Source organism: Jaculus jaculus, chromosome 8 (genome assembly GCF_020740685.1).
Source record: "Jaculus jaculus isolate mJacJac1 chromosome 8, mJacJac1.mat.Y.cur, whole genome shotgun sequence".
Lineage (NCBI taxonomy): Eukaryota > Metazoa > Chordata > Mammalia > Rodentia > Dipodidae > Jaculus > Jaculus jaculus.
In genome coordinates, this window is record NC_059109.1 from 10,334,487 (window position 1) to 10,345,534 (window position 11,048).

The 11,048-nt window shown below is 48.4% G+C and overlaps 1 protein-coding gene across 2 annotated transcripts; it reads right to left on the reverse strand.

Annotated features, from left to right (window-relative positions):
- Positions 1-546: 546 nt before the first annotated feature.
- On the reverse strand, positions 547-11,027 carry Med20 (mediator complex subunit 20). 2 transcript variants are annotated; one of them, XM_004649505.2, is made up of 4 exons: positions 10,915-11,027; positions 9,995-10,149; positions 6,812-7,065; positions 547-1,671 (listed from the first exon to the last, which is right to left on the reverse strand). In XM_004649505.2, exons 1-4 carry the CDS (start codon positions 10,926-10,928, stop codon positions 1,456-1,458), a joined length of 639 nt encoding a protein of 212 aa, XP_004649562.1. In that variant the 5' UTR covers positions 10,929-11,027; the 3' UTR covers positions 547-1,455. The 2 variants fall into 2 exon arrangements, with proteins under 2 accessions (XP_004649562.1, XP_045012564.1); XM_045156629.1 differs by lacking the exon at positions 10,915-11,027 and adding an exon at positions 8,642-8,818 and having other exon boundaries at positions 9,995-10,129.
- Positions 11,028-11,048: the final 21 nt, after the last annotated feature.

Below are 11,048 nucleotides of genomic sequence, written 5' to 3' on the forward strand. Positions count from 1 at the left end.
TTTAAAATAAATGTCTTCAGAATAGCAATCTGAAAAAGGAATTGGGCATCATCTGTCAAGACACCTATATGTAGGCCGATACACTTATGTAAGACCTTGTGTCTCAAAACACAAGCAAAAATTCAGGCATGGTGGTGCATGCTTTAACCCCAGCAGCACTTGGGAGGTAGAGGTAGGAGGATCACTGTATGAGGCCACTCTGAGACTACATAGTGAATTCCAGGTCATCCTGGGCTAGAGTAAGACCTACCTCAAAAAAAAAAAAAAAAAAAGCAAAAACCACCTCCAAAGCTAGGCATATTAATTTTTTTTTAATTTATTTAATTGAGAGCGACAGACACAAGAGAGAAAGACAGATAAAGGGAGAGAGAGAGAGAGAGAGAATGGGCACGCCAGGGCTTCCAGCCTCTGCAAACGAACTCCAGACGCGTGCGCCCCCTTGTGTATCTGGCTAACGTGGGACCTGGGGAACCGAGCCTCGAACCGGGGTCCTTAGGCTTCACAGGCAAGCGCTTAACCGCTAAGCCATCTCTCCAGCCCGGCATATTACTTTTTTAAAATATTTTATTTACTTGAGAGAGAATGGGTACGCCAGAGCCTCTAGCCACTGCAAACGAACTGTAGACACACGCACCACCTTGTGCATTTGGCTTTACAACAGGGTCACACTTACAAGAAACTGCATTCTCTTCCTCAGCAGAATGTGATCACAGAGACAGAGCTGGCTTGGGTTTGTGTGAAAAGCCAACATTCTGAGTGGCTGAGGATCAAGATACCGGCAACCTGGTTCCTGATGACCCTGTAACTAAATTACCCCTGGGCCATGTGATTACCCATGCATTCTTAGGTAAGAGAAAAGTAGAATAGCTACTAGAGCCCCTGTGCTTCTGGTTGTGACAGTACAGCCTGTGTTTTACATAATTCTGAACAAAAAGGAATTCAAAGGCCCCAGGAGCATGTTCACCAATCAGCATAGTCAGCAGATCAGTCAGCCTGTGGAGGCACCCCTCCCTCCATCACCAGGGAGGCCAGAGAGTACGGAGCAGAGCTCTGTGCCCACATGGGCTGCAACATGGCACAGGGGCTGCTGATCCTCAGACGCTGGGACACACTGCTTTCTCCTCCAGTGCCGGCAGACACCCTGTCCTACCTTCTCCCCAGCGGCAGCAAAGGCGCGAGCTTCCCCGTTCTTCAACCACCGTTCTGTGGACAGGCATGGGTGGAAACAGCTGTTGCCGGGTCAGGGAGGGGAGGCCAGAGCCCTAGAACACAAGCCACAGCTGGGAACGGCTGGGGTCCAAGGTCCTGTGTGATGCGATGGCTCCTCCTGAGCAGGATTCTGGGTCTTAGATCCCAGGTGGCAGGACCCAGGTGACACTTCAGATGACAGCTGCTCTTCCGTGTCAGAACCCAGCCGATGACCGTGGTGCCGGCTCAGCCCACAGGCACCGGTCCCTACCGGATCCCAGCCACTGGTGCTTGCTGCTGCTTGCGAATCTTGTTGAGAAGCTCCATGTACTGCACCATGGTGTCCGCAGGGCTGTAGACGGCGTCGGGTCTGCTCCCAAACACTGCGGGAGGCCCGGGGGTGTGGCTGCCCAGAAAGCTCTGTAGGAACTCCAGCAGCAGGCTCCAGCAGTCACTGGCCACCACACAGGGGCAGTACTCCACCTGGAACAGGACAGCGCCAGGAAGGACAGGGCACTCAGCTTCTGTGCTGGTCTAAAGGAAAGTCAGCCCATGTCCCAGGGATTTGACACCCCAGTTCCTAGGTCCCTGTGACACTGTCATCCTGTGATTGTGCTGACCCCCACAAACCCTGGTGGCAGACATAGGTCCCTCTTGACTTTCTTAGGACTATGCAGCAGGAGCCAAGAGACAATCAGCCTTTCTCACTGTTCTCGTAACTTTCAACTGGACATGACATGGGAGATCACCAGTAATCACAAGGAAAAACAAGCCACCAGCTATGTGTGTGGACAAGGCTAGAAATGGGGAAGACACTCATTGGGTCCCTAAGAGTATCAGCAAGTCAGTATCACAAGCTGGAAGTCACAAACAAAACGGGCTAGGAAAACTTGGCCTTGAGGCTCTCTAAGGAGCAGCCACTGCCCGGACCCCTTTCTCCAGCTGGGGTGCTTCCCAGGCTCATCTCTCCCCAGGTCCTGACTTGACTTGTTTGTGACAGGATCTCCTCATGCGGCTCAAGCTGCCCTTGAACTCACCATGTAGCCAGGCTGGGATCAAACTCACAATCCTCCTGCTTCTACCTCCCAAGTGCTGAGTTAACTGTCTTGTGCCAACATGGCTGGCCCCAGGACTCCACAGTGAGTATATGAAGTCCCTACTAAACCCTGCTCCTCCAAGAAGCATCACTGAGGACCCAGTGCGTCTTACGCTAATTCTTAGACCAACTTCAAGAAGGAATCATGGTGCTGGAAAAAAGTGACCGGAGTGCTCAGCACTGCAATATCTCTATCACACCTTCCAAGGCCCAGGGTCCATTGCAGAAGAGGTGGCAGAAAGAATGTAACAGCCAAAGGAAGGGTAGGACTCCTTACAACGTGCTCCCCCAGACACAAAATGGCCTGGATATCCATGACCTCACAGTGCCTGACACTACCTACATAAGACCATCCTAAGAGGAGGAAAAGATCATGACATCAAAATAAGAGAGAGACTGATTGAGAAGGGGAGAATGGAGTTTCAAAGGGGAAAGTGGGGGGAGAAAGAGTATTACCATGGGATTTTTTTTATAATCATGGAAGTTAATAAAAATTTTTTTTTTTTTTGGTTTTTCGAGGTAGGGTCTCACTCTGGCTCAGGCTGACCTGGAATTCACTATGTAGTCTCAGGGTGGCCTCGAACTCACGTTGATCCTCCTACCTCTGCCTCCCGAGTGCTGGGATTAAAGGCGTGCACCACCACGCCCGGCAAAAATTTTTTTAAAATAAAAATATGAAGAATATTTTGTGTTTCAGCTTTTCTTGCTCACTAAACTTTCAAAAGGAAGGTCCTGCAAGGTTTTTGTTTTTGTTTTGCGGGGGGTGGGGGAGGCAAGTCTTTCTCTACTCCAGGCTGACCTGGAGCTCACCCTGTAGTCCCAGGCTGGCCTTGAACTCACAGTGATCCACCTACCTCTGCCTCTCAAGTGCTGGGATTGAAGGTGTGTGCGCCACCATGCCCGGCCCCATTTTCAATACATACACATTTAGGCTCAGAGATAAAGATATCTCATACACACCCTTCCCACCACAACAGACAGACTATACCAGAAGGAAAGACACATCTCTGCAGCAAGACCATTCTTAAAGCATACCAACTGGGCTGGAAGGATGGCTTAGTGGTTAAGACAGCTGCCTGCAAAGCCAAAGGACCCACGTTACCAGATGCACAAGGGGGCACACGTTTCTGGAGTTCATTTGCAGTGACTAGAGTCCCTGGTGCACCCATTCTCTCTCTCTCTACCAAATAAATAAATAAATATGTGTATGCATGTATATAAACACACATACAGATATATACATACATATGTATTTTCTTTTTGAGGGAGGGTCTCACTCTAGCCCAGGCTGACCTGGAATTCACTCTGTAGTCTCAGGGTGGCCTTGAACTCATGGTGATCCTCGACGTCTGCTTCCTGAGTACTGGGATTAACGGTGTGCGCTACCATGCCCGGCAAAATAAAATATTTTTTAAAGAAAGCACACTAACGAGAGGCGTGTGGGCCCAGGACTGGCAGCTCGCCACCCAGGACTGGGGAGGAAACTCAGTACTTAAGGTACTTGCTTCCAAAGCCTTCCAGCCTAGACTTGATTCCCCAGTTGCCACACAAAGCCAGATACAAGTAGCTCACATCTCTGGAGTCTGCAGTGGCAAGAAGCCCTGGCATACTCATTCACATTCATTCTCTCTCTGCAAAATACAAATATTACAAGCTGGGTGTGGTGACTCACCCCTCTAATCCCAGCACTTCAAAGCAGAGGTAGGAGACTGCCTTGAGTTCGAGGCTACCCTGAGACTAATTCCAGGTCAGCCTGGACTGGAGTGAGACCCTGCCTCAATAAATAAATATTCTAAAAGCAAAAAGGATAAGATGGCTTAGTGATTGAAGCATGTCCATTCCCGCTATCTGCCTCTTTTTCTCTCATGCTCTCTCAAATAAATAAATAAAATACTTTTAGATAGATGGATGGATGGATGGGGCTGAATAGACGGCTTAGTGGTTGAGGTGCTTACTTGCCTGCAAGGCCACAGGATGTAGGTTTAATTCCAGTACCCATAGAGAGCCAAAGGCACAAGGTGGCACATGTATCTGGAGTTCATTTGCAGCTGCTAGAAACCCTGGTGCATATATCTATCTGTCTTGCTCTCTCTCGAATAAATAAATAAATACTTAAAATAAATTTAAAAAACAGGGCTAGAGAGATGGCTCAGTGGCTAAGCGCTTGCCTGTGAAGCCTAAGGACCCTGGTTCGAGACTCGATTCCCCAGGACCCATGTTAACCAGATGCACAAGGGGGCGCACACGTCTGGAGTTCGTTTGCAGTGGCTTAAGGCCCTGGTGCGCCCATTTGCTCTCTATCTGCCTCTTTCTGTCGTCACTCTCAAATAAATAAATAAAAACAAACAAACAACAAAATAAAAAGTCTGATGGGCTGGTTTAATTCCCCAGTACCCTCGTTAAGTCAGATGCACAAGTGGCACATGCATCTAGAATTCATTTGCAGTGGCTAGAGACCCTGCTGTGCCCATTTATATTAATTCTCTCTCCTCGGAAATAAACACATAAAAATATTTTTGGCCTGCAAAGCCAAAGGATCCCGGTTTGATTCTCTAGGACCCATGTAAGCCAGATGCACAAGGTGGCACATACATCTGGACTTAGTTTGTGGCTGGAGGCCCTGGCATGCACGCACTCTCTCTTTCTCATACAAATAAATATATAAGATATTTTTTAAAAAATAAAAGAGCTGGAGAGGTGGCTTAGCAGTTAAGTGCTTGCCTATAAAGCCTAAGGACCCTAGTTTGAGACTCGATTCCCCAAGACCCACGTAAGCCAGATGCACAAGGTGGCGCACGCATCTGGAGTTCGTTTGCAGCGGCTGGAGACCCTGGTGCACCCATTCTCTCTGGTTCTGTCACTCCCATTCTCTCTCTCTGCCTCTTTGTCTCTCATCTGTTGCTCTCAAATAAATAAATAAAAATAAACAAAAAGAATTTTAAACAAAATAAAACAAAAGACGGCCCATCTCTCAAAAGTTTCCCTGGAACTTGTCCTACGGGCTGCCGTCCTTCTCGGAAGGGACGCTAGAGCCCTCTATGTCTTAACTCTTAATTCTCCAGCCTTCCTAGGTTTTCTACTTGCCATAAACTTACTTCCCACTCTGGGCTGGAGAGTGATTGAACAATCTAAAGCAAGGATAAGGCTGGAGAGATGACTTAGCAGTTGAGGCATTTGCCTGTAAAGCCTAAGGACCCAGGTTCAATCCCCCAGTACTCATGTAAGCCAGATGCACAAGTTGGCTCATGTGTGTGTACTTCGTTTGCAGTGGCTGGAGATCATGACGTGGCCATTCTCTCCCTCCCCCCCCCCCACCTCTCTCTCAAATAAATATGAAGGGCTAGGCATGGTGGCACACGCCTTTAATCCCAGCACTCAGGAAGCAGAGGTAGGAGGACTGCCATGAGTTCAAGGCCACCCTGAGACTACACAGTGAATTCCAAATCAGCCCAGGATACAGCAAGACCCTACCCTGAAAAACCAACCAAACAAACAAATAAATAAATGGGCTGGGAAGGTAGTTCAGTTGGCAGGAGCTTGCCTAGCAAGCACCAGGCCTTGGGTTCGATCCCTAGCACTCCATAAATAATGGTAGAGCCTATCTGTAATCCCAGTACTTTGGAGGAAGAGGCAAGGATCACAGTAGGTCATCTCCTTTGCTTCCTTCCAGACTACCCTACAGATGAGTTGTCTCAAAAAATAAAAAACCTGCTGGGCATGGTGGCACACACCTTTAATCCCAGCACTTTGGAGGCAGAGGTGTGAGGATTACTATGAGTTTGAGGCTGCTCTGAGACTATATAGTGAAATCCAGGTCAGCCTGGGCTTGGGTGAAACCCTACCTCAACCAAACAAGGCATTGGGAGCTGGCTGAGTGGACAAAGCACTCACTGTTCAAGACTGAGCACTTCAGTTTGACCTCTAGACACCGTATAAAAAAGCTAGTAGCCAGGCCAGAGGAATGGCTTAATGGTTAAGGTGTTTGCCTGCAAAGCCAAAGGACTCAGGTTCAATTCCCCAGGACCCACATTAGCCAGATGCACAAGGGGGCGCACGTGTCTAGAGTTTATTTGCAGTGGCTGGAGGCCTTGGTGTGCCCATTCTCTCTTCCCTCATTCTCTGAAAATAAATAAAAATATTTTTTTTTAAAAAAAAAGCCTGTAGCTGTGGTGATCTTCTGTGTAACCCCAGCACAATGATGCTAATGGTCAAATGCAGGTAGACAGGAGAATTTCCCAAAAGCTCTTAGCTTAGCAAAAACAGCAGCAGAATGAGATAGAGAAACCTGGCCTCAAATGAGGTGTGCCAGAATAGACAGATCTGAAAGCTGCCCTCATCTCCCAATGTGGCACATGTGTACCCACACTCACATGCAAACACACACACACATGCACACAAACAATAAGTAAATTAAAGCAAGCAAACAAATTCCTGTAAAAGCGCAGATTCTGAGCAGTTGGTGTGAACTGAGTGAGACAGGAACCCGCACAGAGCCGGACCGCGCAGCCCCACGGCGGCACACCTTACCTCCACCGAGATGCCACGAGCACTGGGCCCCATTGTGACGGTGCCCACCTTCACCAGGAAGTCACAGTACTGGTAACGGGTGCCCCGGGTCTCGATCTTGCTGGCCTTGGCACTCTGGAAAAAGCCTTTGAGTTTCACCATGAGCACATCGAAGTTGGTGTCAGCGACAAGGCAAGGGCCGTTCTCAAAGAGGGCGAAGCAGCTGAGGGGAAACTCCGAGTTGTGCATCACGTACATCAGCTTCCCGGCCTGACCTGCGAGGGACAGATGCTCTGCTCGTCATCGGGACTTCAGTCACCGCGCCGCGACACAGTGAAGTTCACAGAGCAAGACCAGGTGGCACGGCTGGTGTTTACGTGGGCAGTCTGAGAAAGAATAGGGTCCTAAGCCGGGCGTGGTGGCACACACCTTTAATCCCAGCACTTGGGAGGCAGAGGTAGGAGGATCACCATGAGTTCAAGGCCACCCTGAGACTACATAGTGAATTCCAGGTCAGCTTGGACTAGAGTGAAACCCCATCTTAAAAAAAAAAAAAATAATAGGGTCCCCTTGCTGACTGCCTGTTGCAGAGGCAGGGAGAGAACCAGCAGGCCCGAGAGCTGGGGTACAACTCACCTACGCTACAGAAAAATGTGAGGGGCACTCAGGGAATTCTGACAGCGTTAATAACACTAAGTTGTTAAGGTGTATGAGCTCAGATTGCTACTTCATTATGATAACTAATAACCCGGATATATGGAGGTAGCTTAATAGCAGACATTTGGAGGACTCTGGTTTCAGTGCCTGGAACCTTAAAAAAAAAGAGAAAGGAAGGGAGGAGGGTACTTAATAGGTTGGTATTGTATATATGTTAAGTAGAATGATTGAGATGGGGAGGTAATTTGATAGAGAACAGAATTTCAAAGGGGAAAGTGCAGGGTGGGGGAGGGAGGGTATTAACATGGGATATTTTTACAACCATGTAAAATGTTAATAAAAAATTGTGAAAAGATAAAAAAAATAATTTTTTTTAAAAAGACCAAAATTAATAGTGACAGGAGGGCTGGAGATGGCTTAGCGGTTAAGGCGCTTGCCTGCGAAGCCTAAGGACCCACGTTCAGCTCTCTAGATCCCACGTAAGCCAGATGCAGTGTCAAGCACACAATGTGGTGCATGGGCACAAGGGAGCACAGAGTGTGGAGCTCAACAGCAATGGCTAGAGGCCCTGGTGCAACCAACTCTCCCTCCCTCGTCCCACTAAGAAAAAAAAAAAGGCCAATCTGTTAGGCTTGACTCAAAATAAATAAATAGGGCAGGATGTTCCCGGCATGGTGGCCCCTGCCTTTAATCCCACTACTGGGGAGACAGAGACAGGAGAGTCACTGTGAATGCAAAGCCAGCCTGGGACTACATAGTGAATTTGAGGTCAGCCTGGAATAGAGTGAGACCCTACCTGGGGGTTAAGGGGGGAGACATGATAGGTTTTGGGCTTGTCTCTCTTATCTTAGCTAAACTGGCTTCCAGCTCACTATGTGGCTGAGGATAACTCTGAACTTCTTACCCCCATGCCTCCTCTTTCCAAGTACTAGGATTACAGGTGCACCCCACCACACCTGGCTCAATGTCCATTCACTTGTAGTATATTAAAGAGGGGTGTGAGAGCCGGGAGTGGTGGTGCACGCCTTTAATCCCTGTACACTGGGAGGCAGAGGTAGAAGGACTGCCATGAGTTCGAGGCCACCCTGAGAATACATAGAAAATTCCAGGTCAGCCTGTGCTAGAGCGAGACCCTACCTCAAAAAAAAAAAAAAAAAAAGAAAAGAAAAATAAGAGGGGTGTAGTAGAGCACACCTGTAATTCCAGCACTTGGGGGGCTGTGGTGGAACTGCTGAAAGTTCAAGATGAGTCTGGGCTACTGGGTTCAAGGCCAGCCTGAGATACACAACAGATCCTGCTTCCCATGTTTTTTTTCCTTCTTTCATTTTCTCTGTAACGAAATACACAGAGCTTTCCCTCCTTGCAGGAAACCTACAGGAATGAATGAGAAAACTCATTTCTCAGGAAGCTGTGAGCTGTGGCTTCAAGTTACATCTTCAGATGCCAGATTGCCACCCCGGCCCTCTTACTCAGAGACTAGGGCGAGCTGTGTGCATTAATAAGCCTTCCAGATGATACTAATGCTGGCTGGCATGAGAATCACAGACCTAAAGGACACAAACAGCAGGCAGCAGAAATGGCACCTTACATTTTTCACTATTTCCTTTCTACACCTCTGCCTGCCACAAATGTGTTGTCTCCAAAACTACACTGTAGTTTTGCTTTTCATGACACAAGGAATCAAAGCTGGGGCCTTATCCAAGCTGGCAAGCACTCTGTAGCCAAGCCACATCCAACCGAGTCAGCAGCTTCTTAAAAGGGTCTGAGCCAGATGGGCATGGTGTGCCTGTAATCTCTCCACTGGGGAGTTTGAGGCATTTGAGGACGGCCTGGGCTACCCAGTGATATCACATAACCAGGGTCACATAGTGAGATCCTGTTTCAAACAAGCAACAACCAGAAAAAAGCTAAAAGCTGGGGCTGGAGAGATGGCTTAGCAGTTATGGCCTTTGGTTCAATTCCGCAGGACCCACATAAGCCAGATGCACAAGGTGAAGCACGCGTCTGGAGTTCATTTGCAGTGGCTGAAGACCCTGATGCGCCCATTCTCGTTCTCTCTCTCCCTCTGTCTTTCACTCTCCCAAATATATAACTAAGTAAATCATAAAATATAGTTTTTAAAAAATGATAAAAGCTAGGTGTGGTGGCACATGTTTTTAATCCTAGCACTTGAAAGGAAGAGGAAGGAGGATCACTGTGAGTTCAAGACCAGCCAAGGGCTACAGAGTGAGTTCCAGGCTGAGACACTACTTTGAAACAGAAAAAAAAGTTAAGGAACTACTCAGAAAAGCAGTGCTTATAGCAGGTAGCTTTTCTAGAAGTAGTATGCCATCATATATATACATATATATATATATGTATGTATATATATATATACATACATATATATATATACATACATACGCACATACACACACATACACATACATACGTATACATATATATATATAATGTCTTATTTTCCAAATGCTCTCATCATCCTTATCTCTGATTCTTTTGGGGAACTCCAAACCTGGTTCCAGCTCCCCTCCCCAGCCATCTACTAACCTTGACTGCCCAGGGTGGAGGAGGCCGTGTGGTAAGTCTCACAGTCCACACAAAACGTTCCTTGTTTCTCTGCCCCAAGCAGCTCCAGCTTCCGAGTGAGGAGCTCCACTGTCTGCTGGACGCTTTTGCCCTCAGCCACGGGCATCTGGGACACACTGCAAAACAGAAAACCACGTCAGGATGTCGGAATGGCGGACCTCAGTCCCTATCCTGCTCCCAAGGACACTCCAGGCTGAGGGCCCGAAAGGACAGCAAGTTCAGCCCCACAAACGCCTTAACCAGGGATGGAGAGATGGCTTAGCGGTAAAGGCGCTTGCCGGCAAAGCCAAAGGACCCGGGTTCGATTCCACCATACCCACGTAAAGCCAGACACACGAGGAGACCCATGCACTGGGTTTTTTTTTGCAGTGACTGGAGGCCTTAGCGTGCCCATCCTCTCCCCTCTATGTGCCTGCCTCTGTATCTCAAATAAATAAATGGTAAATAAAATTTTTTAAAGTCTAAACCGGGGGGGGGGGGAGCGGGCTGAAAAGATGGCTTAGTGGTTAAGGCGTTTTCCTGCAAAGCCAACGGACCCAGGTTTGATTCTCCAGAACCCACGTAAACCAGATGTACAAGGGGGCACATGCATCTGGGGTGGGTTTGCAGTGGCTGGAGGCCCTGGCGCGCCCATTCTCTCCTTCTTTCTCTCCCTCTGCCTCTTTCTTTCTCTCCCAACAAATAAAACATATTTTTAAAAAATAAAGCCGGACGTGGTAGCGCACGCCTTGAATCCCAGCACTCGGGTGTAGGAGGATCGCCATGAGTTCGAGGCCGCCCTGAGACTTACACAGTGAATTCCCGGCCAGCCTGAGCTAGAGTGAGACCCTACCTCGAAAAACCAAAAGCATAATGATAACAGAAGCCTTAACCAGTCCTACCACGTCACTCCCATAGCGTGGAGTCACTACGGCGGCACCACCGATCAGCTGAACGCGAAGCCCTCCGGGAGTTTCCTAACGCAGCCGGCAGCAAGGCGAGGGCCGCCGGAAATGCGCAAGCGCAGTGCGCCGCG

Excerpts from the sequence above, each read along its gene's own strand:
- Med20 (XM_004649505.2), bottom strand. Across the intron at positions 7,066-9,994 it reads CTCCACCCTGGGCAGTCAAG|GTCAGGCCGGGAAGCTGATG; the intron begins GTTAGTAGATGG and ends TGTCCCTCGCAG. Across the intron at positions 1,672-6,811 it reads CTCGTGGCATCTCGGTGGAG|GTGGAGTACTGCCCCTGTGT; the intron begins GTAAGGTGTGCC and ends GTCCTGTTCCAG.